Source organism: Chelonoidis abingdonii, chromosome 2, assembly GCF_003597395.2.
Source record: "Chelonoidis abingdonii isolate Lonesome George chromosome 2, CheloAbing_2.0, whole genome shotgun sequence".
In the NCBI taxonomy this organism is placed as follows: Eukaryota; Metazoa; Chordata; order Testudines; family Testudinidae; genus Chelonoidis; species Chelonoidis abingdonii.
The window spans coordinates 177135590-177163300 of record NC_133770.1 but is presented as its reverse complement, the minus strand read 5'-3'; the positions used below and the strand labels follow the sequence as shown (position 1 = coordinate 177163300).

The window sequence follows — 27711 nt, the reverse complement described above, 5'->3', positions numbered from 1 at the left end:
ACTGGCAATCAAAATCTAGCTCACAGGGCTTTTTTACCTACCACCCATACTCACACTGAGTGGCCCTACTCCACAAGCAGACCTATTGGAATCACTGGGAGTGCTTATTGAATATAGTATTACTTAGTGTGAGTAAGGGTGTTAGAATCTGGCCCTGTATGTCTGTGTGTGTTTTACTTACAAGTTACGCTAGGAAGCAGCTGGGATGCTACTTACCTTTATCTTTCTCAAGTCATCTTCAACATCTTTTTCTAGTTGCTCACAGTAAAATGGTTTATATTTCTGACTAATTTCTGCAGGAAAGGAAGATTTGGGGAAAGTAGTTTTAAATAGCAAATATAAGTGACTGTGCTGCTTAGCTCACTTTCACCAAAACATTAACCAGTTAGTTATATAAGTGTATAACAGGAGTGCACTCATAAAAATTAAAGCAATGTTAGCGGGGCTGATTTAGTCTTAAAAAAGAATGTAATAACTGAATTCTTGTTCACTTAAGTATTGCATACACTCAGTTGTTTAATAAACACCTATCAACACAACTGCAAAGCTCGCACAGGATGTTACTTTAAGACGGGTGACTACAAAGACAAGGAGTGACAGCCAGGTTCTTTCAACAGCATTATGCTTTGCTTCCTATGTTCTAAGCTCCTGTAGTGTCTTAGCAAGACAAAGATACAATTCTATCCAGCTTTAGGGCCAAACTCTGGTATATAATCACTGGCCTGAGCCGGGGAGCTCTGGATACCAGGTGGCACCCACAGTATACGCCCTTTGCATGCAATCAACTGTGTAATGGACCCCTATTCTTTGAGAGACCCTCTCTAGGGTGCATGGAGGGAGCAGGTTTCTGTGCTCCCCCAAGCACAAGGACTGCAATTTGGGACTGGCCCTTTTGAAGGACATGCAAAAAGAGGGAGAAGCCTTCTCCCTCATCCTCATCCATCCCCTTCATCTCACCTATGCCATGGGCAGTCAAAATCTGCAAAGCACCTCATATACAAACTATATCCCAAATGGAGTCCCTTGCTCCATGAGTGGTCTGCTCATAACAGCTTTATAATACTACTTACTTTCTCTGAAAAGTGTTTTATTATTATCCCCATTTTACTGATGGGGAGACATTGAGGCACAGTCCTCATATAGACCTGATGTACTAGCAGCAGAATATGCAGGGTTGAGAATGGGATAGCAAGTAGGCCCCTAACAAGGTACTAAAGAGCTAAAAAAAAAAAAAAATGCAGGTGTGCATATTTGTGTGGTAAACTTTTAAACTTATGCACACTGCATACCAACATCTGCCTGCAGTATCAGTGCTACTGCCTAGAACCAACAATTTTACATGCACCAGTGTTTTTTTTTTTTTTGTTTTAGTCACCAGCGTATTGAGAGCAAGGAAGAAAGAGCCAGGAAGACAGAGCAAGAGCAGCAGTTTTTACCTGCTGAAAAGCTAGAAGCATCATCCCAAATCCACTTACTGGTCCTATTGGAAGAGGATCAGCTAGTTATACCCAATGGCTATTACATAGCTCAAGATAGTAGTCTGGAGAAAGTTATGTCTGAGACAGTTTATTGAGCCAAATCTTGGAAGGCTGAATTACTTAGGGCCAGTCCTATGAAGTGGTGAGTGTCTCCCAATATCAGGCTTTTTGTGACATTAAAGAGGAGGGTTATCCTATGATGAAAACAGGGTGATGGATTTTCAGCTGGGGTAAATTGGCAAAGCTCCACTGAAGTCAATGAAACTATGCCAATGTATATCTACAGAGGATGTGGTCCAGAGTTTATTCAGAATTCAGGTCAGATGACTGGAGGATAGCTAATGTGATGCCAATTTTTAAAAAGGGCTCCAGAGGTGATCCCGGCAATTACAGGCCTGTAAGCCTGACTTCAGTACCAGGCAAACTGGCTGAAACTATCATAAAGAACAATATTGTCAGACATATAGATGAACATAATTTGTTGAGGAAGTGTCAACATGGTTTTAGTAAAGGGAAATCATGCCTCACCAATCTACTAGAATTCTTTGAGGGGGTCAACAAGCATGTGGACAAAGGAGATACAGTGAATATAGTGTATTTAGATTTTCAGAAAGCCTTTGACAAGGTCCCTCACCAAAGGCTCTTAAGTAAAGTAAGCAGTCATGGGATAAGAGGGAAGGTTCTCTCATGGATTGGTAACTGGTTAAAAGATAGGAAACGAAGGTAGGTCATTTTCAGACAGAGAGAGGTAAATATGGTGTCCCCGCGGATCTGTACTGGCCCAGTCCTACTTAACAATTCATAATGATTTGGAAAAAGAGGTAAACAGTGAGGTGGCAAAATTTGCAGATGATACAAAACACTCAAGATAGTTAAGTCCAGCAGATTGCGAAGAGCTACAAAAGGATCACAAAACGGGTGACTGAGCAACAAAATGGCAGATGAATTTAATGTGAATAAACACAAAGTTGCACATTGGAAAACATAATCTTAAATATACATATATATGGGTCTAAATTAGCTGTTACCACTCAAGAAAGAGATCTTGGAGTCACTTGATAGTTCTCTGAAATAGCCACTCAATTGTGCAGCGGCAGTCAAAAAGCAAACTGAATGTTGGCAATCCTCAAGAAAGGATAGATAAGACAGAAAATATCATATTGCCTCTATATAATCTAGGTATGACCACACCTTGAATATTGCATGCAAATATGGTCACCCATCTCAAAAAGATATATTGAATATGAAAAAGGTCAGAAAAGGCAACAAAAATTATTAGGGGTATAGAATAGCTTCCAAAAGAGGAGAGATTATAAGACTGGGACTTCAGCTGGGAAAGACGTGACTCAAGGGGGATCTGATAGAGGTCATAAAATCATGATGGTATACAGAAAGTAAATAAGGAAAGTGTTATTTATCCTTCCATAATACAAGAACAAGGGCCACCAAATGAAATTAAATGGTAATTAGGTTAAAACAAACACAGAAAGTATTTTTTCATGCAATGGACTGTCAGCCTCTGGAACTCTTGCCAGAGGTGTTGGGATGGCCAAACTATAACAGGGTTCAAAAGGGAGCTGATATGATCATAAAGATAGGTCCATCAATGGCTATTAGCCAGGATGGGCAGGAATGGTGTCCTTAGCCTCTGTTTGCCAGAAGCTGGGATTGGGTGACAGGGCATGGATCACTTGATAACCTGTCTGTTCATTCCCTTTGGGGCACCTGCCATTGGTCACTGTCAGAGGACAGGACACTGGGCTTGATGGACCTTTGGTCTGACCCAGTATGGGCATTCTTATGTTCATGGACTTGACTTGTGTGTGTGAGGAGATTAATTTTTATTCTGAAGAGAAATCTAAGAGAGACAAGCCTGTTACAAACAAAAATCATGACCTTTTTGAAAGGAAGAATTAAGCTCATTTTGCCACATTTTTTAAAACACTGGATATGTCCAGACAAAAATGATCCTGAAGTAGTATTTTACCTGAAAAGGTTGGCCGATTTTCTGGCTCTTGTTGCCAACAGTGCTTCATTAAGTCGATAATTTCCTTTGGACAACTGTCTTTAATATCTTCTGTATTTGGCCTGTTCCCATTCATGATGCCAAAGCAAATGTGTGTTTCATTTATAGCATCTGAAAAACAAAACCTCAGATCAGACTCCTAATCACAGGGTTTTGCTACCATGAAAGGTCATCTCCTAGAAACAGCAAAGAAAGTGCCTCATTTAGATCCACAAATCTGCTGGCACATGAAAATACTTACTCTATGGATCTGACTCTGAAACCCTCACTCATGATGAGTAGTACTTACTGTGAGTTCAGTTACTTGCATGAGTATCTCCTACTCAACAGGAATTAGAGTTACGGAATTGAACCCCCCTCAGGCCTGATTTTCAGTTGCTTTGTTCTAGTGCTTGGAGTAAAAACAGGGATTTGGCATCAAGGCAGTTTTAAGCCATCTAACTGTACCTGTATTCCAGAGCTCGCCAGGGGCCTAGTTGGCGACCAGGACCTTAGCCTGCTCCAACTTCTGCTCTGCTTCCCATGGCCATCTGTGCCAGGGGCTGGGAGCAAGTCTGACAAGTATCCCTTAAGCCAGCTCTCCGCCAGTGGAGGCCCACTGCACTGGAAGGATTCTCCTGGGGGTTTCTCTGGCACCTTCCAGGCCAGGAGTGGCAGAACTTAGCATAACTAAGAAGTAGGTTACCAGTGAGCAAATGCAAGATTAGTGCACGTAACACTCTGAGTATGTCTACATTTCAGAGACTATACCACCATAACTATGTCTGCATAGCTGTAGCAACATAACCCTATAGTGTGGGTGCAGCCTACCTTGACAGAAGTTTTTTCTGTCGCTGTAGGAACACCAAGTCCCTGAACAACAATTGCTATATCAGTGGAAGAATTCTTCCCTCGACATAGCTGCGTCTACACTCAGGGTTAGGCTGGCATAACTACGTCAGTCAGGGACATGGAGTTTTGACACCCCTAAATGAAGTAGCTGTATTGACCTAACTTGTAAGTGCAGACCAGGCCTAAGTGCAAATGCTGGACGTAAAACTTGTGTCTGCCTCTTGAAAATCTGGCCCAGCTAGTATTTAGTATCTGGTATAAGTTTCAGCACAAACAGGTTTGTAACAGGTAGTAATGCAGTGCGTAATGTAGTATAGTCAAGTGGAGTGTAGTATCAACATGGCAAGAGAAGAAGGTTATAATCCCCCAGGTGAAATGTGATTGGTGCAACAGAAGTATATAGAAGGGGAGGAGAGAGAGAAAACCAAAGGTGGTGGTGGTGGGTGTGTAGTGGGGAAGGGAGTTATATAGAACAGGAATTAATAGTTGAGAAGTTTAGTAGCATCTATGACACATGGGGATCCAAGAGAAACCCATCATTTTACTAGTAAACATTCCCAACTAGGGCATTCATTCAGATTCTAGAGTTTTACTAATCTAGCAAGGCCTAAGTAAAATGGAAAACAACAAGGGTTTAAAATGGAAATGGTTCTCCAAACTTGGAATCAGTCTGTTTGGATTTCAGGAGGATGACAGAGCATCACCACCAGTGTCTGAGAGTGAGGTCTTTCAGAAACTAACACCAGCTTTATCGTACGTGGTTAGTTAGGAGAAACACTCCTAATGAGAGGTACTGCTTTCAGCTCTGGAGGCCAGAATTAGTGTGATTGAACCTCCAAGTAATATGAGCTTAGCAGTTATTTGTCCACATCATGTAGAAATGTCAGTTTCTGATCAGATGAGATCTAGAATTGCAATAGCAGGGATGATGCATGTCAGGTGTGAGTGCCACTGGGTGAGTTATGTGGGGAAGCTTGTACTTTGGTGGCCAATCCTAACCTGCTCCAAGCAATGCTCTGAGTTTCCAGCACTCACTAACATTCACAGGAAATTAATCAAAGGAAACATAACAGTATGGAAAAGTAAAATGTGCCTATGTCTGCTATATTGTAACTGAATTGATTTTAAGTGTGTTATGGACTTTACAAACTAGGATTCCACCAAATCTTTGATATATCTTAAGACTGATAAGATAAGTGGTCTAATGGTCAAAGCACAGGACTGGGAGTCAGGAATTTCTAAATTCTAATCCCAGCCTTGGACAGTGACTCCTTCCATGGCTTTGGACAAGTCACTTAACCCATCTGCCTTAGATTCCCCCCAGGATAACAACAACAACTTAAGTGCACTGTGAGGATTAATTAGGCCTTGTCTATACTTGGAAACAGCCCTAATTTAGCAATCGATGGCCAACAATTGCTGTAGCTGCATCAATGCTGATCCTTAAGTATAGACAAAAGCAAGCCAGGGTTTGTACCAGCTGAGATCATCGGGGTTTACTGCTGCTTCAAGTAGGGATAAACTTCAATTAGCTCCATCAATACAAACCTCTACATGTCTCTGTCCACCCTTAAAGGGCAGTACTGGTGCAGCTGTACCAATTATTGGTCACCAATTGCGGAATAGGAGCTATTCTTGAGTAGAGACAAGAACATAATGCTTATAGGACATTTTGAAATGTTATGTGCTAAGTATTGTAAGTCTTAATTTTATAGCTTCCTTAAAGCAAACTCATTTAGCAATATGAGTCTCTCCAAGTGACCTACTTTCATATGGCTCTTTGTTGGCAAAAATTGCCCAGAGCACTATGCCAAAACTGTAAACATCTGACTTCTCCACAGGTTTTGTGTTAATTGAGAGTAAGTGCTCCGGGGCCATATAGAAAAGAGTGCCAGCGGCACTCCTGGACGCGCTTTTGGAATTGCTCTTGATTTTCCTCTGCCGGCTGGTCTCTTCTTTGGTCAGTCTACTCCAGTTTTTAAAGCAGGCGACACCAAGATCTGCAATCTGTAAAACAGGTCAAATCAGAGCTACTGAAAATGGAGGATGTGGCTAATAAAGGGGAGAGATGGAACAAATTGTTTCACATATTACTCAAGGTTTGTTAAATATGAGGGAATATTTATTGAAATGATGACTTATTTGAAAACTCAAACTCTTCAATAAGTACAACCAAAGAAGGCCAATTAAATCATATTTTAAAGATCTGTGTGAATTTGTTGCCTGAATCAAATATTATTGTCAACTGAGACACATTGAATTTTAACATGTTGAGACACTGTTATAGCCCAACCATGTTATAAGGTGGCTTTGCTAATATAGATGAGACCAAACTGGGTTATAATCATGTTAGAGAATGGAAGATCAGGGTGAAATTCATCTCAGTGCAGGAGGTCAACACAGATAAGCAGTGGCTAAGATTAGGATAGGCGAATTAACCAATTCAATCCCAATTACAAAGAGGTTTCAACAACACTGTCTCTTAGCCCCCTTTTCTTTTTAACTTTTATATCAATTATGTTTTAGCATTAAAAGGGCATCAGTATTCGCGCCCCCGCAATTATGAGTCACTTTGTCTTATTCTATGCAGACAACACAGTTCTATCTCAAACACCATTGGGACCGAAGCGTTTATTAAACTCATTTGGTTTATACTGTCAACGGAAGGGCCTCTTGATAGATTCTTTGAAAACTAAAGCAACTGTCTTTAGTCAGAGACAGAGGTTTCATAAATGGAAGCTCAATGGGCAGTGTATTGAACAAGTTAGGCCTTTCTCCTACCTGGATATCTGATTCCCACAAAATTGTTTGTGGAATAAACATATTCTGGTAACAAAAGAAGGCCTCAAATTCAGTGCAAGCTGTGTTACATATTTCCTGGACTCCTGAGGGCCACTTAATTGCACCAGCCTTTAAGAGTATTCTGAGACTTGGATTTTGTATGGCACTTGGATTTTAAATGGCACAGAAATATGGGAATGGAATGATTCCGATTGCCCCCGGGACTGGAGGTGATTCAGAACAAATTTCTCAGGAAGAGTCTTGGTCTCCCAAATAATACCCCAGCTGTTCTTACAGCTGAGACAGGTATGAACTCTATTCTATCCAAAGTGCAGTATAGGAATATTAATTTTTGGCTTTGCATTCATAGCATGCACCCATAGCGTTTGTCAAGGTTAGACTTAGCAGAACAGCTCAGTAGGACTTTTTCACAAATTTCCATTCTCTAGGTTTCTCGGGATTGGAAAGAATTAGATTTAAGTTTAAAAATGTGAAATCCATAATCTGGTCGAGAACAGAAGATATTAATAAGCAAATATATATGGGTAGTGATTCTATTTCAAATAGGTCACCTTGGTTCCTCCACGTTAAAAAGACTCCTGGGTATGCCAGATATTTAGATAGTTTGTGTAATAACTTGCTAAGGAGGGCCATGAGAGCTCTCCATTTTCAATCAATGAAGACCGCTTACTCAGAAAGCCAATATACTGGCACCGAGAAATGTAACCACCTCTGTCCATGAGGTTTTGGGGATTACTTATTACATTGTAACCTGTATTGCCACTTGAGGTCAAAATGGCTTTCCGTGTTTTTGTCCCAGATGCCTTTTTCTATGCCCTCTCAGATTAGGAACGGTTAAGAACTGACAATGTACTGTGAGCCGAGCAGTTGCTCTATCTGCATGATCAGCTGCTAAAATAAAGAAAAGGCAAGTGATACTGTGATCATATATGGTTTAATGGTGTATGTCCTTTTTAATTTTTATTTGTAAGTATTTTAACGTTTTATAATTTGATTGTTTTCAGTTTCATTGTAATACTTTTGGGATTTGTGTTAGCCCTAAGTGAATGAATTCATTACAGATAAGTTGCTATTAATAAACTTTGTGTCCCCTAGACTTCCTGTAGCTCCCTAGTAGGCCAAATTCAGAAGTGATGTATAACGTGTATGGGTGAGTATAACTTACATGTTGGTAAGGAGGTGCAAGTCTAAGGCCAGGTCTACACGACGCGCGAAAATCGATTTTAGATACGCAATTTCAGCTACGAGAATAGCGTAGCTGAAATCGATTTTCTAAAATCGATCTACTCACCCGTCTTCACCGCGCGGGATCAATGTGCGCGGCTCGCCATGTCAATTCCGGAACTCCGTTGGTTTTGGTGGAGTTCCGGAATCGATGTAAGCGCACTCAGGGATCGATATATCGCGTCTAGATGAGACGCGATATATCGATCCCCGAGCAATCGATTGTAACGCGCCGATATGGCGCGTCGTATAGACGTGGTCTAAGTTGATGGTAGACGCACGCTGTGGGAGACTTATACCAGTCCAGACTCTATCTAACTCCCCTAGGCCCAATCTTCTCTAGAAAGCTGGTTTGTCCTTACAGATGTTAGCAATGCTGGGGGACCTTGTGCAGACTGGTCACCAGCTGTTGCTTTAACCACCATGTTAACCCAACCTGCTCAAAGCAGGTCTGACTCATCTCTAAATTTGGGTTCAGAGCTTTAAAGGGGTTCTGTAACATGGTTATGAGCATTTGGTTTGGTTCCATCCATGTAAACAAGACCAAATATTAAGATTAGTTATCCAATTACATATGCAGTATTGATGAGGGCGTAATCATTTGGTGTCTCTGCAGTTAGCTTCTCTTAGCCTCTCTGCAGGATATTCCAAAGTTTGTTTTTTTTTCCATTTGCTGTTAGCTCAGACTTGTCATGTCACATGAGCTAATGACAAGTGACATATATCAAGCAACAGAGCTTTCCTTACAAGAGGCTCATTAAATAACAGCACTGGCCTACTAAACCCAGGGTTGTGAGTTCAGTCCTTCAATTCCCCTTTAGGGAACTGGGGTAAAAATCTGTCTGGAGATTGGTCCTGCTTTGAGCAGGGGGTTGGACTAGATGACCTCCTGAGGTCCCTTCCAACCCTGATATTCTATGATTCTATGCCTTTAACTGCAAGTAATGACAGGGGAGATTGTTTCAGTAGTTCATCTTCAAAGGACGTATGTCCACAGGACAAAAGACATGGGCTGCTGCAGATCCTACTCAGATTTACTCAGCAGCAGGCACCATGCATAGGGGATTTGATTCAAAGCACCTGAAGTCAGTACAAAAACTTCAGTTGACTTCAATGGGCTTTGGATCAGGCCCACAAAACACTTCTGTCAAGGTCTGTGTCACTGCTTTTCTTCTGTAGCTGCTGGCTGACATCTAAAAGTAAGGAAGAGAGGGAAAGAAGCATACAAAAAAAGAAAAGGTTAAAAAAGGAAAATGCAGGAAGAGGGAAAGCACAAGAAGAGAACACACATGAGACAGGAACAAAGGTATGATATTTGCCATAAAACAGTTTGATGTGCTGTTCTGGTATTTCTATTTTTTCTCAAGTTGTGTTTGTTGAGGTTTGTCTAAAAGTAATAACTTGTAGATAAATTAATGAATAAAATAACCAAGTGAGCAAAGTCAGTATTTTCTCTCTACTTTCCATCCCATATAGTTTTGGCAGAGATAATGAACATTTCAGGATCAACTTGTAGGTGGGCCACCACATTTTAAAGATGGGCTACTAAAATTTGATATTGGACAGCCCACTGGACTACTAGTTTATTAATCCTTGATAAACTCCAACCTATATAGGAGGAGCCACACTCTATGGTCCAAATCACAAGTGTTCTGTGTTTAAATTCTAATAGTACCTTAATGTGAAAGTCATCGTCTACAAGGATGTTTTCTGGTTTCAAGTCTTTGTGTACCAAACTCTGCTCATTTAAATAAAGCATTCCTTCAGTGATCTCCAAGATGAACCGCCCTTTCACAGACAAGGGAATAGTGGACTAAAATAAAGAAAAGGCAAAAAAATTATCAAAACTATTGCTTAGTTCAGTAGGTCTCAAACTTTTTTACTGGCGACCCCTTTCACTTCGCAAACCTCTGAGTGCGAGCCCCCTAATAAGTTAAACACACTGTTTAATATATTTAACACCATCATAAATGCTGGAGGCAAGCGGAGTTTGGGGTGGAGATTGACAGCTCACGAACCCCCATGTAATGACCTCGTGACCCCCTGAGGGGTCCCGACCCCCAGTTTGAGAACCCCTGGCATAGTACATCATAAAATGAAACAAATGACCTTTAAGGGGCTCTCCCTCTCAGCCTCCCACAGTATCTTTTCTCAAAGTGGGAATTTTAAAAATCACTGAAGTCCTTCTTGGACCTAGATTCCATTCAATTGCACCAGAGTAAATCTGGAGTAACTCTGTATTTACACTGGTGGAACTGAGATCAGACACAGGCCCTCTATGATTACTCCTCAGTGGGTCTCAACAGATGGATCCGCACAACTCTCATAGATTTCAGTGGGAAATGAACGCATGTACCTGAGGGCAGAATTTGGCCCAATGATTAAAAGACTCGAATGAGTCTGTCAAAGACTGCTGCTATGTTAGATCCAAGATCTAACTCACTAGAGTTAAAGGGTGCCCTACTTGCACACACTGTAAATTAAAGGGGATATACAGCAGGTGTCTGAGAGTGGTTGTGGGAAAGACTATTTTACCTAGCAGCATGTTATCAGAGCAACATTTCAGGTACTCTGCTGCCAGTACTCTAGCCCACTACTAGTAACAACTAGGACTTTGTACACCACTATATGGATAAGCCAGAGGGATAGTAGGCCTTTGGATGCACAGAATGGCAGATTCATTGACCATTCCCAGGCACCTTTCCAACCCCCTCCACATGCCATGGAGAAAGACATCCTAGAGTGCACAGGGTATAAATAACCCTTCAATCGCCTGTGCCTTCCCCCACACCCTGTGAGAACCACAGCAGTTCTGCTGCTTTTAGAATCTGCTCTACCTTTAGAGGCAGAGGCTGCATTTGGCCCTACAGCAGGGAAAAGGGGATCAGAAATTGAAGCTTCTATGCATAGTTATTTCCTTTGGCAACAAAAGCCACATCCTGTCCTTTTAAAATTTCTTATTAACCCTGACTGGAAAGTTTGCTTTCACTTCCTCTTATGAATAAGGTATAAACAACATTTCACCCATAACCTTCCTAAACCAAAACTTACACCAAGCAAATCACTGATTATTTTTTTCTGCCAAATAAAAGCATAAAGTAAAATCTCTAAAAATACCAGAAAAAAACACTGCATCTTTTAAGTGATTTTTAAGATATTCAGCAGTATCAGTTTCCTGCAATAGTAACTAATGAATGCACATATGAGAGATTATTTACTTCACTACTCACTGTTTTAAGTACTTTCATCAAGTTTCCCTTGTGCACATACTCCATCACCAGAGAGTAGTTCCCATCTTCCAGAATGATACCTAGTAATTTCACCACCCGATCGTGACTTAGTTTGCGCATTATCTTTCCTTCTTCAAGAAGGGAAGTATTATATCTGTGAAATGGAAACAACAGGATTATATTGTGTACAGGTATCAGACTGGTAAGAGCATAGTAAGGCATAAATATCCTGTTGACTCATAGTGAAAGTGATGGCCAGAAAAGTAAGTCCATCTTCATGACTTCTTTAAGGTGGGCCAGGTCTTCAGCTTGTTTAAATCCACTGAATTCTGTTTATACCATCTGAGCCTCCAGCCTAGTAACTTTTATATCTGTTCCCTACTTAACTAGTCTGTCCACATACTCTTAATTTAGGGCCTGATTTTCAGTAAGAGTGCAGGTATACATGCTTTGTGTATGCAGTGCTAGATGTGTGTATGCAGATCCCTGACTTGCATGTATCTAGCCTGCTTAAAAACTTGATGAAAATTAGGCCTTCAATAACTTTTTTTTAAAATTTTGAAAAATGGTTTACATTATGTTTGAGGACATGGCTATTAAGTGGCTTAATTTATTACAGACACAGTGAGATACCAAACACAGATTACTTTAGATTTGTCACTGCCTTCTCTGTAGCTAAAAATATAATGTAGTTAGAATTTCAAAGCAAGTTAATCTTTTAAAATTGCATTTTCCAAAGTGCTCTATGCACTCTCCTGTGGGGATGAAGAACTAGCCAGGGGAAGAGGAGACACAGACAGACCTCACAGTTGTTCTATAGAATCTCTACTTTCATTTAAAAAAACATTAGCCTCTAGCTGTTGCGGGTTTGAACGAAAATTTCAAATCGTGATCCAAGTGTAACTGATGCAGTTATATCTGCTGGAGTTTGCAGCCAGTCTGAAACAATAGATCTGAAAGGTACGAACATCTCAGTGGACACCAATGAATATACTTTGTAAGTCATTGCTTAACATAAAAAATTAAGAAGGCAGTTAGAAATACAATCTAACTTCATAACGTTATAAAATCAGGGTAGGCTTTTAGGAATAGATGGTGGATCTGACAGAGGCACAATTAGTTTCATATTCCCACAGGGGGCTCAGTTTTCAAAAGTTTATGAAACACTGTCCTACTGGTTGAAGGATCCATAAGTGAGATGCCTAAAACACACAGGGAAAGAGGGAGACACAGAGAAAAAGAAATAAAAGGGCTTTGGATAGTTAGCGCAGGAACTTGAATGGAGGTACGTAGGGCTTGGTCACCAACTTGTGTCAGTAAAACTATGTCGCTCCACACCCCTGAGTGACACAATTACTGTACACTGACCTAAACCCCAATGTAGACAGTACTATGCCAACAGGAGGGCTTCTCCTGTCGACCTAGCTACCGTGCCTCAGGGGAAGTGGAGTACCTATGCTGATGGGAGTAAGCGCTACAGCGGCGCAGCTCCACCAGGGCCGCTGCAGTGCTGTAAGAGTAGACAAGGCCTAGGACTCTTTAGTAAAATGCTAGTATTTCAGGACTGACTTAAAAGTTAATTTCAGACAGGATTTATTACAGAGGGGTCATCCAACCATGGCTGTGGACAGTGTTTAATTTGTACTGAAAGAGCTGCACAAATTAAGCAGTAGTTGGGTGGCCGGACAGCGGTGGTGGCTGCTGGCTGGCTGCCCAGCTCTGAAGGCAGCACATCCGCAGCAGCAGCATAGAAGTAAGGGTGGCATGGTATGAATATTGCCACTCTTACTTCTGCGCTGCTGCTGGTGACAGCACAGCCTTCAAAGCTGGGTGGCCGGAGAGCAGTGGGTTCTACCTGGGAGCCCAGAGGTGCTAGGGCTTTGAACTGCCATGCCTAGAGGTGCCAGGACCTAGCCCCGGCAAGCCCAGGCACAAATTAAGCACTGACTGTGGATACTGGATGTTCATAACCCGTGTTGTTATGGATTAATGGCTTGCAACACTGGTTGTCAAAAGCCACATTCTCCTTGGTCAGCTGGTGATCTGCACCATCACTCAAGAGTGCACAGCTAGGAGCTCATCAAGGATGTTAAACAAAAAAACAAAACAAAACCCTATAAGCACTGTGTTAAATGGGGAAGAGTAAAGTTAGTGAGAAGAAAAAGAATTGTGGCCATAGTGCAAGAGAAAGTAGCAGCTTCCCTGTAGTATGTTGTGTGCTGGCACTCTACCAGGCTGTGATTCAAAGGGAAACTAACCGTCTCCAGCAAGACAGAAGAGGCTTGGCTGTTTTCAGATGCTCTAGGCTCAATTAGGAGCTTTTTTAAGGCTTCTGACCAACATTTTAAGTAAAAATAAACTTAAGGATTTGAGATAGAGGAGGAGAGAAAAACAGTAAAGGCAGCCAGAAGATGGGGGGGGGGGGGAACGCGTTGCAGGCGGCAGTCTGTGGACTATCAGAGTCTCTTCATTCACTTCCCGCTCTTAAAACTAAACTGGGAACTGTTCCATAGTCTCAGTTCAGTTTTTATACCAAATTAGAAGAATCTGGGTATTTGTGTCCTTCTAGTGGTTGGTCCACAGATCTACTACTGCTCCCAGCTAATGGACTTAGGTCCTGACCCAACGTTAATGGGAGTCTTTGCATTAAATGCAGTGGACTTGACCACAAGTCGTTAGTCCTTCAGTTCAAAGGACAGAGACTCCTGTTTATCATGGTGTAAGTGCTGGGGTTCAAACCTGGCTGTTGGCCTGGGCAGCATTAGTTAAAATAACAGAAATTGTTTTCCTGCTACTCCTAACTGGACATTTCCAGTTAAGTGCCTGATTGTGTTTTTCATTTACATGCTTAAAAAAAGTGCTCTCATTTAGGCACACAAGAATTTATTTGCTTTTAAGGACCCCGTGTGCAAATTGTTAAATTCCCAGGTAATGGAGAACTTCATTATAAAGATGGCAATGCTTTAGAAAGGTTAGCTTTGGAGAAAAAATAAAAACCTTAGTGGAAAGTCCTACTGGTGCCTGCAATATCCATATACAACACCTTTCTTCCAAATATTTTAAAAGCTATATAGTCTCTCTCTTCATCTGTAGCAAATTGCTTCACAAAGGAGATAAGTATCATCATCCCCATTTTACAAATGGGGAAACTGAGGCACTGAGCAGGGAAATGACTTACCCACAGTCACACACGGTTGCTGTGGCAAAGCAGGGACTTGACTCCAAGTCCAGTGCTCTATCTATTAGGCAACACTGCCTCCATTTAAAATAAAGTAAAAATGCTTTACAACAATCAATGAGGCAGAGAAATGCAATGCAGGGATCACAGCAACTGCCACTGGGGTGGAACACAGCAATGCTGCACATAAAGACAGTACATAATAGTTCAGGACAGCTAGTGAAGACGAATCCTCAGTACAGTCCATCCAATATTTCACTAATGAAATGCAATTTGCTAATAACAGATTCCACCCACATAATCACCATAAATCACTCTTAGTCCTAAGGTAGAACACATTCTCCATCATCTGGAGTTTGGCAAGTTCACTATACAGCAATGTGCTGCACACGTTATATCCATCCTGAAAATATTCTCTGCACCAAACTGCCATTTACTCTAAGATCTCTTTACATTACTTTGGCAGTGTAAAAGGGCCTCAGAATGGTTGTAAGGCCCTTTTACACTGTCAGAGTGATGTAAAGGGGCCTTAGGGTAACTGAGAATCAAGCCCCCTCTCTCCAACTTACTCTGTGCGCTGGGGTCCCGTATACACTGTTTTTAATACCACAAGCCCATATTTCTTGTGATAACATAAAGAAACCATTCCAAATCCTCCAGCATCTAGTTCTTCTTTCTGCAGCAAGTCCTGTGTGTTCATGTGAATATCTTCCAGTGACATGTCTGTAGCCTCCAAGAGCTTAGGGTTTACAAAAATACAGTAGTCTTGGATCTGTAACAGGAAGAGAGAAGACAAAGAAAGTGTCATCATCCAACGATCATGTCACAGTAAATGAAGATCTAGTTATGCAGGTAAGCCCACATCCTCAAAAGTACAGCCTTTTGATGCCTAACTTCCACTGAAACAAATGGGAGTTAAGTGCCTAAATACCTTTGAGGATCTGGGCCCCAGGGCACTCTGTACCTCAAAGAAACACCCTGGAACCCCCATATTTACCACTGTCATATAATTATGATACATTTTGTACAAAGTATGCCTGTGAGGTATCATTTTAAAAGCCTTGATCTGTTGGACATTAATATCCTGTTGGATTGTATGTGCTATTGTTGTAAGGGAAGTTATGAATTTTTGCTATGTGTGTGATACCAAAATACATTGTGAGGCTGGGAATACCCACAACCGGCCTTTCAGGTCCAACAATGGAGTAGCCTGATATGCTGATGGTCCATTAAAGAGAATCCACTATCCCAGGAACTGTACACAATGGAGATTTCTCGGAGGTAGCACTTAAGACAATGCAGAACGCTTGACCAATGGAGGCAGACACCCATGTGACAAGCATAGATCCTTCCAGCAAGCTGAAAGAAACTATATTGAGCAGGATTACTATTGCAACAATACATCATCAGTAGGGTAATACTAACTTGTCTCACAACGGTCTAACCCCAGCTCACGTTCCCTGAGGGGAAGTGACATCATGACTTGGTCTCACCCTTCCACAACTCAACACCTGGAAACATGCTGGGAGGACAAAGACTTTGAAAAAGGGGAGGGGGCCCCAGGCTGGAGGAGAGTCCGAGCCTGTGTATTGAAGATCTGTGTTTGTACCATCTATCAGGGTGAGATACTGCTTGATTCAAATCCTGTTTACTTTATAGAACTCAGATTGCAAATTGCCTTTTAGTTCTTAGCTAAGCAACTTTGATCTCTACACTTACTACTAATAATCATTGAACATCTCTCTTTCTGTAGTTAATAAATCTGTTTTATATTTTACCTAAAACAGTGTGTTTTGGTTGAAGTGCTTGGGAAATCTCAGCTCAGTTTACAAAGACTAGTTTGTGTCGTCTCCATATTAAGGGAGGGGCGGACAGAGTAATGAACTTACACTGGTCAGGCTTCTGAATAGGGCAAGATGATACAGTTTTGCGGTGCCGAGCTGGGAGGAATTGGCTGGAGCCTCTCTATTGTTATATTCATGAGTGGCTGGGAGAAGCATTCATGTAACTCAGTTGGGTGTGTCCCTGCCTGTGGATATCTGTATAAGAACAGTACCTGCCAGAAGTTTTAGCTTGTCAAAGCATCACATTGTGAGAGGGATACCCCAAGTTGGTGGGACAAGAGGGCTCAGTGGTCCCAGGTTGCACCCTGGGAACCCTGTCACAGGAACATAATATCTTGTTTATTTATCAGCATCACAAAATGATAGGTAAGTGGGCCCAACTCAGAGCTGATTCAGGTTGCCAGGTGTCCAGTTTTCAACTGCAACACCTGGTCAAAAAGGAACCCTCCCAGCCCAGTGAAAATGAGCGAGTGACTGAGGGTGGCGGAGAGCGAGCAGGGTGGGCCCTTGAAGAAGGAGCGGGGCAAAGGCGTTTGGTTTTGTCTGATCAAAAAGTTGGCAACCAAGCAGCATCTCATAGAATCAGGTCCAAAAATCACAAGTGGTGGTTTATGGTAACTTACTGTCACTCTAATATTTAGATCATAATAGTATTTTGTTCTTCTACTGGAGGATCTCAATGCACTGTACAGAAACTGATAATCAGTTCTCAGCTTGTAATGTACAGCAGTTGAGTATTATTACCCCTATTTAAAGATGAGAATATTGAAGAGCAGAGAAGTTAAGGACCAGATTTTCAAAAGGTATTTAGGCACCTAAAGATAGAGATAGACACAGTGGGATTTTTAAAAATGCCTAGCGCTTAATCAGTGGGACTACTTGTGGAATGAGATATTACTCAATGTGAGTAAAAGTGGCAGAACTGCACTGTTTCTTATTGCTCCTTCAAGCCCCTCAGATCACCAATCCCAGAACCTCAGGATCCTGCCTTAACACACTCATGAATTATGAACTAACACTCTGTATAAACAGTGCAAACCCTCAGCAGAGATTGTGGTTTGTTAAGCACAGAAGAAAGTTTCTCTTCTCACAGTACAATGTAAGCAGAGTCAGGATGAGCGCTACCCTGACATCTGGTGGTGAATTGTAGAGAGTCTGGAAAGAATTTTAAGAATTCGCATTGGCATCTATCCCCACTTAGCATAACCCCACAGCAGCTTGGGATGGTGTTTTAACAGCTCTGGGATCCCCAATTTCTTTGTTATTGGGGCAGGAGGGAAAAAAAAGTTTGTCACCCTGATTGTGTGAATGGGGAGCTGTGGGACTGCTTTGTGACAGAAATGACTCAACCTCAGTTGCTAAACATGGGACATGGGTTCCAAAACCCTATGAATTGAGAGAGGCTGGGGACTGGTGTGTATACACCTGATGGTATGGGCCTGCGTCTGAGGGTCTTAAATGCTAATTACACTTCACTTCTCTCTACGTGTTAAACGAGTAGAGCTAATTTTGATTCATTAGGAGAGTCCATCTAGAGACTTGTCTTGAGCTGATTCTTGTTGGTCAATGGTGGCACCATCAGCACTGAAAGGCTCCCTACTAGAGCTGAAATCACTGAGTGCCGTGTTTAACTAAGGGGGGAGTTCTGAAGACTATGTTAAGTGCTTGAGAAGAGCAGAGTCGGATGAGTTGTGTGTGTTGGAGCGCAGCCCATGGAGCAGTGAGCAGATGAGGTTTCCATGGGGCGCCTGTGAGGAGCCAGCATAGCTGGTGTGTGGAGCTCGGTCGTTGGTGAAGGCTGCAGCTGAACTTCATGGAGAGGCGAAGCAGTTGGCCCTGGCCCATGTAAGGTGCCCCTTAACACCCTGTGTGGACTTCCCCCCATTTCCACCCAGGCTCGGGGGATAAAACTCTACAGATAAACTCTTGAATTCTGGAGTGGCACTGACCAGAGACTTTGGGTTGTTGGACTTTGGGGTGATTGGACTTAAGACCCTAAGGGGAAAAGGACATTGCCAAACATACTTAGAGGTGGGTTTTTTTGTTTATGGTTTGTATTATAACCCTGTTTGTGGTGTTTCTCCAATGGGATGCCGCATTGATTCCTTCCTTTATTAAGAAGATTTTGCTACACTCAGACTCCGTGCTTGCGAGAGGGGAAGTATTGCCTCCCAGAGGCACCCAGGGGGGTGTGGTATGTAAGTGTCCCAGGTCACTGGGTGGGGGCTCAAGCCAGTTATGCACTGTGTTACTGAAACAGAACCCCTGGATACTGAACCCAGCCCTTGTTGCTGCCAACTCAGAGGGGCAGAAGGGTTACAATAACAAGGTGTGCTGGCTCTCTAAGACATGCTAAGAGTCAGCCCTACCCTAGTTTCAATCTAGAATGGCTGGAATTCTGAGAAATGTAGTCTCAGGTTGATAGGCGTCAGAGGCTGTCAGAGGATGCTAGGGAATATAAGTAGCCCTTTCCCTGAGAACAAAGGGAGAGTATGAAAGGATCAAGACTTCTCGTGAGGATCCCTGTATACACCATAAAGAAAGTCACAGAGTTGTTAGTCTCTTCAGTCTAAGAGTATGGCTACACTTGGAATTTCAAAGCGCTGCCGCGGCAGCGCTTTGAAGTGTGAGTGTGGTCGGAGCGGCAGCGCTGGGAGAGAGGTCTCCCAGCGCTGCACGTAAACCACATCCTCTATGGGTGTAGCGTGCAGCGCTGGAAGCTGTGCTCCCAGCGCTGCTGCCCTGATTACACTGACGCTTTACAGCACTGAATCTTGCAGCGCTTAGGGGGGTGTTTTTTCACACCCGAGCGTGAAAGTTGCAGCGCTGTAAAGTGTGAGTGTAGCCATACCCTAACAGTCTGAGAAAAGCCTGGGAAAGCCTTTGGAAAAAGCCAGTTAAGAGCTGGTGAAAAAGCCTGAAAAGGCAGCTGAATAAAAGTATACCTCATGACCTCATCTTGACTATGGGGAAAAAAAGGTGCGCACTCTTATTTGCGCTAGCTAACTTGAGTTAACTAAGAAGAGGTAAAATCCTAGTGAAGACAAGGCAGTTTACAATTTTCACATTAAACTTTAACTCAACCTGCTAACTTGTGTGGAAACTACAAACTGCCTTGTCTTCACTAGGATTTTACCTTTAACTAACTTGAGTTAGGAACACACCTATTTTTCTTTTTTGTGACGAAGACAAGACTTAAGAAGCTACCTGGGTTTGTGTTGTTTGTATACACTTTGACCCAGCATGAGTATTTTTCACACCACACCAGGGAGCATCAGTTTCTATCATTAATCTTTCACTAGGAATTGACTTCAGTGTTTCTAAGTTGGCTTCTGTTTTCATTGAGCAACCATTTATTCCTATATAGAGATCCAAATCAATTATAGCAGCTGCTTCTTCCTTTGTGCCATCAAATGAACGTACCACTCCTCCCATACATCTATCTCTATTCCTTCTCATTATCTCTAAAAATTCAGTGTGTGCATTTCTACAATGGAGAAATATTGGCAATTTTGTTTGCTCTGACAGGTCAAATTGCTTTTCAAAGTATTTGAGTTGGGTGTCTTTAGGGCAAAATTCTAATCTATCAAAATCCAGGCCACATTCCCCAATTGCTCAGATCTTCTCCTTATTTTTTTCAGCTAGATTTTGCAATTCAGCTAAATATTGGTCAGGGTCACTCTGCTCAAATTCTCCACAGCGGGTGGGATGACAGCCAACTGTGCTGTAAAACACATCGTTTGTCTGTGCCAGCTGCAATCCATCTTTACTATCTTGTAGATTTCCGCCTGTAATCATAAACTTTTTAACACCAGTTTTGACTGCTCTATTACATCCAAAAAGTAATCTTGATGTTTCCGTGTACCTCTGTAAATGCCTCTGAACATAGGATCTGTCAAGTTAATACCGATATCGGCAGAAAGACACGGCGGGGGAGGAAACATCTTTCAGCGGACCAGCTTCTGACCGTGAACGAGACAAGCTCCTGAGCTTACATCGAAGGCCAGTCCTGGGGGAGAGGGGAAGGACCCATGCGAGGGAGACCCACACATCGGAGCCCTCTGTCCAGGGTGCAGCTGTGGGGAGTGCGGATCCCGGCCCCTCAGCCAAAGCACGGGACTATAGTGCCCAGCATGCTCTGCGGCTCCCCCTCGCGTAGGCACCAAGCCGTCCCTGCTTTCTTCTCCCTCAAACGCTGGCCAGGGGCTTAATTAATAGGTTTGGATGATTATAGCAGCCCAAGAACACAGACTTGGGAACAGGGTATTGTTGTCAAGGGTTGGCTGCTAGCAGCTGCAGCAGATTAGCCTTTTAGGGCAGCAGGAAACTAACTGCATTAAGGAGTGGGAGAAGTGTGTGGGTGTCTAGAATGTGGCTAAACAAACTGTGAATGCTGACAATGCTGGCATGTGGTTGTCTGGCCTTTTTCTCTTCCTCAAGCAGGGGAAGGGCAGAATCAATAATGGAGCTTTAGCCTTTACTTGACTAACTAGCACACCAAGGTTCCATGGCAACTGGCCTGCCTTTGGCTAGGGAACCTGGAGGAGGGACTGTTTTGACTAGAGAGCTAGAAATACCGTCTTGAATTGGAAACTAAGGGAGGGCAAAGGGAGTAAACTCGGGGAAAGAGAAGAAAGGAGAGTGTGTTGCTACACCTAGTGCCTGTTCTTCTGTCAATGGACCTATGCTTGAGCTCATCATTCCCTGAGAGTTCACCAGGGGTGCTGCCGGACTGACATGGAATCCTGACAGGGAGCCTGTGGCCAAAGAAGAGAAGATGGAACATATCTACATCGGAGTCTTCTCTTATCACCTGACACTACTTTGAAAGGATATAGCTTCAGTGAGTTGGAGAGCTATCCTACAAGCAAGGAAACTTGGGCAATGGCTGCATTCACATGGATGGAAGGTAAGCCTCTGCCATACATGGCTATCAGTTTGATACATGGGCCCATGCTATATGGCAGTGGTTCTCAAACTTCTGTACTGGTGACCCCTTTCACATAGCAATCTTCTGTGTGCGACCCCTCCCCCCTTTAAATATATAAAAAAGTGTTTTTAATTTATAACACCATAATAAATACTTGAGGCAAAGCGGGGTTTGGGGTGGAGGCTGACAGCTCACAACCCCCCATGTCATAACCTTATCACCCCCTAAGGGGTCCCGACCCCCAGTCTGAGAACCCCTACTATATGGTATGCACATCATTGATCTCATAAGGCAGCTGTGAGGCTTAACTAAACTTGTAAAAGCACTTCAAGATCCTTAAATAAAAGGTCCTGCTATATGAAGACAAAGTATTTGTATTGTATATTTCTGACACCTAAAGCTATCAAATGATCCATCTTTTCATACTCTAGCTGCTCTTAACCTACCCTATATCTTCCTCAGTCTGGATTTTCACACTTGTGAGGATAATCTCATGGGACTGAAAGTAAAGATCCGAGTTCTATTCCAAGCTCTGCTCCAGACTTTGGGCAAGTGTTGCTGGCAGTGTTGCCAACTCTTGATTTTATTGCAAGTCTTGTGACAGTGTCCTTTCTTAAAGTGTGGTAAAAATAAGTAAGCAAGAAATAAGTAAGGAAGATTGTGGGCTAATGTGATTACATGAAAATCTCAGTTTTCATTTTAAAAATAAAAATAGTTCCTAGCCTGGTGGTTGCAGAGAAAAGTTTTAAAATGTGACCCATAAAGACTCAAACAAGATGGCAAATAAAAAGAATCCAAAATTAACTTTCCAAAATCATCTTTTGGGGGGCAGGGAGTGCGAGGCTAGCCGTGACTCATGCCTTTTGAACATTTAAGGTTGGCAATATTGCGTGTCTGCCTCAGCTTCCTATGTATGAAATGGAGTGAACATTGCTGCCCTACCACATACAGGTGTTGGAAGGCTAAACTTGTGGAAGTCAGATGTAATATCATTTTAAAGTTTTACTTCAAAGAATGCAATGGGAGGAAAACAGCAAAGTGTGTAGCTTAAAAGAAAATTCTGAGAAAACAGGAATCCTTTCGCTGAAATGAAAGAAAGCCATATAATATAAACATGTGACTAAATGCATTTTAAAATCTATAAACCTATAACATTAAGATCCTAACTCAGTGACAATACATGGGTAGACCTAAAAATACAGTTTTAAACACAAACACTATTCACGGTCATATATTACCAAGAAATGAATTCATGCCCTCAGGGTCCTCTTTTTTTTTTTCTTCTACAGCAGAACAATAAATACTTAATGTGATGCAGGGAATGCAGTTCCTTGTGCTATTTCATAGCCTGACTTTCAAAATGCATGTACACAACTGCACCCCTACTGTAACTTACCTCTCTAAATCAGGCATTTGCACATGCAATTGATCAAGAATACATCTAACTAGTCATTTCTCATCCACATAACCAGTATGCACATGCAAGAACTGCATGTACATTTTTGAAAATCAAGCCTTTTAATACTACACCAATTCTGTTGAAATTTGGAATTACTGTTCTATTAAGTAATGTAAAACTTCCTGAGTGAAGACAGGTTTCAGAGTGGTAGCCGTGTTAGTCTGTATGGGCAAAAAGAACGAGGAGTACTTGTCTCTAAGGTGTACTCACAAGTACTCCTCGTTCTTTTTGAGTGAAGACAGTTATTGCCCCAAATTGCTTACAATCTAAGGCCCCGATCCTGTCCCATATCACTTATGAATGTAAGTAACTGCAGGTGAGCAAATGGTCACTTTGATAAAATAGAACACTGGACATATATTTTCTAATATGTAACTGTTTGAATATTAACAATCCTAAATGTTGAAACAGGACTCGTATGAAATTGTAAGAGTGAAATACTCGTTGATTGAGGGCCAACACCAACTAGGGGCCAAATTCTGCAAAGTGCTGAGGACGTGCAATGGGAGTCCAGGGCACTCTGTGTCTCATGGGAGATACTTAGCACCTTTTGGGATTATACATACATGCTCAGATCCTAAAAGGTATGTGGACACCTAATTCCCATTGATTTCAATAGGAGTTAGACACCTAAATACCTTTTTGAGGATGTGGATTTAAATTAGACTTGCCAGCATCTAGATGTGAATGAATTTAAGCCCAATGAAGCAAAATTCCATGAGAAATAAATGATTACATTAAAAACCCTAATGCTACAATACTTCATAAGGTGGACATGCAAGTTATACATTTAGGTGTCGCTGCACAAGGAATAATGCTGCATAACTGTAAGATTATTTTTCTGTAAGCCCAGTTCCCTGTTTTACGACTCAGTATAGTTGTCCTCCTCTCGCAGTCTGAACTTTACTTCTTATCTCCTCCCCCCCTCAGATGACATGCACAATGTCCTCCTCATAGGGATTCTCACTGGTGCTATGGTCAGTGATCTATTTTTTTATTAGGACAACAGTATATTGAGCCTGTTAAAACATAAGATCCAAAGCTAAAATTTCTTGTCACCAAAGCAATTATTTGGGTGTTCAAGTCATTACTTAAGCTTTAGTTTTAATTTTTTTTTAATGCCAGTTTTCATATAATTAATCTGAAACCTCATAAAGGATGTATTAGATGTAGATTAGAGCTCATTATGTTGAAGGACTTGTGGTGGTTTCTTGAGGTATGTCAATTATTCTACTTTCTAGTGAAGTGACGAGAAGTGAATAACCACGCAGAAAAACAGTAATTCTGTTTCTTGGGGAGCACTAGTGACTTCCCTATTTCATAAACTGAAGGTCCTCCAGTCTTGCTTGGATCATGTGGCTGGAATGGTGGGGGTTCCTTCATGTGGCCTTAGCTTCACCCACAAATCAGTGTCTCTTACACCTCTTTTTGCGTATCTTATCCCGAGGCCACACCGTCACTGTGTTCTGCCCCAACTCTTCAGGGGAATAATATTTTATGCTTCATTAGTGTCCTGCACCCATCTCTTGAAATCTTGAATAAATGGGGTTACCAACTTTCTATTTGCAGAAAACCGAACATCCTTGCCCCCTGCCTTGCCCCTTTTCCAAGGCTATGCCCCTGCTCACTCTCCCCCACCCTTGCTCACTTGTTCATTTTCACTGGGCAGGGGGTTGAAGTGTGTGTGTGTGGGGGGAGGGGGGGAATGGCGGTGAGGGCTCCGGCTGCAGATACAGGCTCTGGAGGTGGGGCTGGAGATGAGGGGTTTGGGGTGCAGGAGAGGGCTCCAGGCTGAGGCAGAGAGTTGGGATGCGGTACAGGCTCTGGGCTGGGGGATGCAGGCTCCGGGGTGGGGCCAAAAATTAGGGGTTTAGGGGGCAGGAGATGGATCCAGGCTGGGGTGCAGGGGGCTGAGGGCTCTGGCTGGGGGTGCAGGCTCTGGGGTTGGGCTGAGGTTTGGGGTGCAGAAGGGGGTGAGGACTCCGGCTGGGGGTGCAGGCTCTGGGGTGGGGCCAGGGATGAGGGGTTTAGAGTGCAGGAGGGAGTGTGGACTCCAGGTGGTGCTTACTTCAGGCAGCTCCAGGGAAGCTGCTGGCATCTCCCGTGAGTTCTAAGCAGAGGCGCAAGCACATGGCTCTCAGTTCTGCCTATGCCTGCAGGCACTGCCCCCTCACCTCCCACTGGCCATGGTTCCTGGCCAATGGGAGCAGCTGACCTGGCACTGGGTCATCCCTCTGCCTAGAAGCCAGAGGGAAACTGGCAATTTCCTGGGAGTTGTGTGGAGCCGGGTAGGGAGCCTGCCTGCACTACTGAGGGATGTCAGTTGGCGGCTCCTTCATGGGGCCGTGAGCACGGGTGTGTACTTGGCTCGGTTCACCCCTGTCCCTAACACCTGCCCTTTCTGTGGCGAGAAGGAGACCCTGGCGCACGTTTACTTGGAGTGCGCCAGGTTGCAGCCCCTGTTCCGGCTCCTCCTGAATATCTTTTTGCGTTTTTGGTTGCACTTTTCCCCTCACCTTTTTGTCTATGCACTCCCCATCCGTGGCCCCACGAAGTCGCGGGATCTCCTTCTCAACCTCCTCTTGGCCCTGGCCAAACTAGCCATCTACAACACCAGGGAGAGGAGGTTGGCCGACGGGACTTCCTGCGACTGTAGGGCCTATTTCCGTTCCTCCGTCTGTTCACGCATCCGGGCGGAGTTCCTCTGGGCGGCGTCCACTGGCTCCCTTGACGCCTTTGAGGAGCAGTGGGCGTTGTCCGGGGTTCTCTGCTCGGTTTCCCCATCCGGTTCCCTTAGTTTAGCCCTCTGACATCACTCCTGATCCTGTTTTTTTCATTCGTTGTCCCACGTAATTATTTGGTGTTCTAGCCCTGTGGATCCTCCCCTTAGGCTGGGGGGAGGTCCTTTAGAAGTGGGCGGGCTTCGCCCGCCCACCCCTGGGATGCCAATAGGCTACTGACTGGACTTTTAATGCCCTGGTCAGTGGTCCTGACTGGAGACACCAGGGTCCCTTTTCAACTGGGCATTCTGATCGAAAACCAGGCACCTGGCAACCCTATATATGAGGGCCCTTTTTACCAAAACCCAGGTAGGATGTACACATAGCAAGTGCCAGGAGAGTGGGGGCAGGGATGAAAATTCTCACTACTTCCCACTTCCATCCTCGGTGTGGGAATGGGGTATGGAAATCCCCACTACTCTCCCAGCCAGGAAGGATGAGCAGATCCCTGTGCTGGCAGCGGGCCGGGGTACTCTCCACCTCAGGCCAGGGGTGGGAGGAGAGAGGGAGATTAAAAATCCTCTTCTTCTAGTGCTGCCTTGTGTAGACAGAGACTGTCACCGAAAGGAAGCAGTGAAGGAGGCAGCCCAGTGGATGAACTTATTTATGAAATATACTCGTCACTGTTCGGAAAAGCATCCCCCCGGCAAAGCGTCGAGAACTCTTTAATCGCATCACACCGTTATTTGCATAGAAAGCCCCAGCTCTGGTCCGGGACAAGGGTACAAACTGGGGGACTCGCCCCGTGCGCACGCTCCCTTTCAGTTCCGCCCAGCAGAGACGGACAGTTCGGAGCCACTCCTGGGCGAGGTGGCTGTTAAAGAGACCGTGTCTTCTCCTGCATACCGGCTTCCCAAATTAACCTAGCCGCTTTAAAGGAGTCCCGGGGAATGACAGGCAGCTGTCCGGGGCGGGGAGATAAGCCTTACTCCTTCGCCTGGGAGTCGGTGGGCCAGTTTTTCAAGCCGTGGCAGCACACCAGAAAAAGCAACTGAATCGTGGGATCAGGATACAGCAATCGCGTCTGAAAACTTCCTGTGACAGGAGCGGATGCGTTTGCAAGAGCGGAAGTTTGTCTAAATATTACACAAGATATTTACCACATTCTAGGAGGCTGAAATGCGCTGGGAGCTGGAGCAGGGGGAAGGGATATAGAAGGCTTGTTCCACCATTAGCATTTGGTAAGAGATTGCAAAAACTCGGCCTCTACGACAAGGGGCTGAGAAACTGAAACTAACTTTCCTTCTTCGGCAATAGCAAAGGAAGTCTGCTGAAGGAAGACAATCGAAGAGTCACATATTCCCCCTCCTCTCCCATTTCATCACCCCAAAAGTCCTTAATATTAATATTGTTACACACTAACACATCCAGTATGTATAGCCAAACGTCCAGGAAAAATACTGAGAAGCGGATTCCAGGCAGACCTAGGTGTAACTCAGTGAACCTTTACAAACAAACAAACATCTAGTCTCCGGTTAACGAGACGCAGAGTGAAAGCGCTCTCTTACCTGCTTTTTCACAGAGCATTAGATTCAGGAAGTTCGAGCCACTGCTGTCTCGCTTCAGCTCTTTTACCAACAACCTGGGCTGATACCTACTCTCCGAGGCCCGCTCCCCCTTCTCCTCCCCCCTTCCACCCAGCTGTGGGAGGAGTCATGAGAAACCACACCATCAAAAGCGGATCACTAGCTACATAAGTGCCGGTAGGCCGGGGAAGAGGAAGGAAGATCTGTACAAACTAAAGGAAAACTGAACCATTCTATTCTTATAGGTTGCTCTAGTTTCAAAGATTAAATTCTGCCCTGATTTACAGACTGCGTAGCCGCATTGAAGTCAGTGGGTAAATGCCGTACTGACAGCCTCAAAAGATCACAAATCATAAGACTGCCTTTCCCAGACTGAAGAAGAGCTAGGAGTGACCAAACAGCA

The 27711-nt window shown here is 43.5% G+C and overlaps 1 protein-coding gene and 1 pseudogene across 2 annotated transcripts in view; both read right to left on the bottom strand.

The window, feature by feature from the left end:
• Positions 1-27412, bottom strand: part of RIPK1 (receptor interacting serine/threonine kinase 1) — a 41354-nt gene extending 13942 nt beyond the window's left edge. The window contains exons 1-7 of one of the 2 annotated variants that reach the window (XM_032798383.2): positions 27291-27412; positions 15339-15541; positions 11592-11745; positions 10037-10174; positions 6102-6342; positions 3466-3615; positions 217-293 (exon numbers count right to left, since the gene is read on the bottom strand). In XM_032798383.2, the coding sequence (XP_032654274.1) occupies positions 217-293; positions 3466-3615; positions 6102-6342; positions 10037-10174; positions 11592-11745; positions 15339-15490 (912 nt within the window). In that variant the 5' untranslated portion in view covers positions 15491-15541; positions 27291-27412. The remainder of the gene's footprint in view (positions 1-216; positions 294-3465; positions 3616-6101; positions 6343-10036; positions 10175-11591; positions 11746-15338; positions 15542-27290) is intronic. The other variant, XM_032798385.2, reaches the window with a different exon arrangement.
• On the bottom strand, positions 19836-20638 carry LOC116835503 (deoxyribonuclease TATDN1-like; annotated as a pseudogene).
• Positions 27413-27711: the final 299 nt, after the last annotated feature.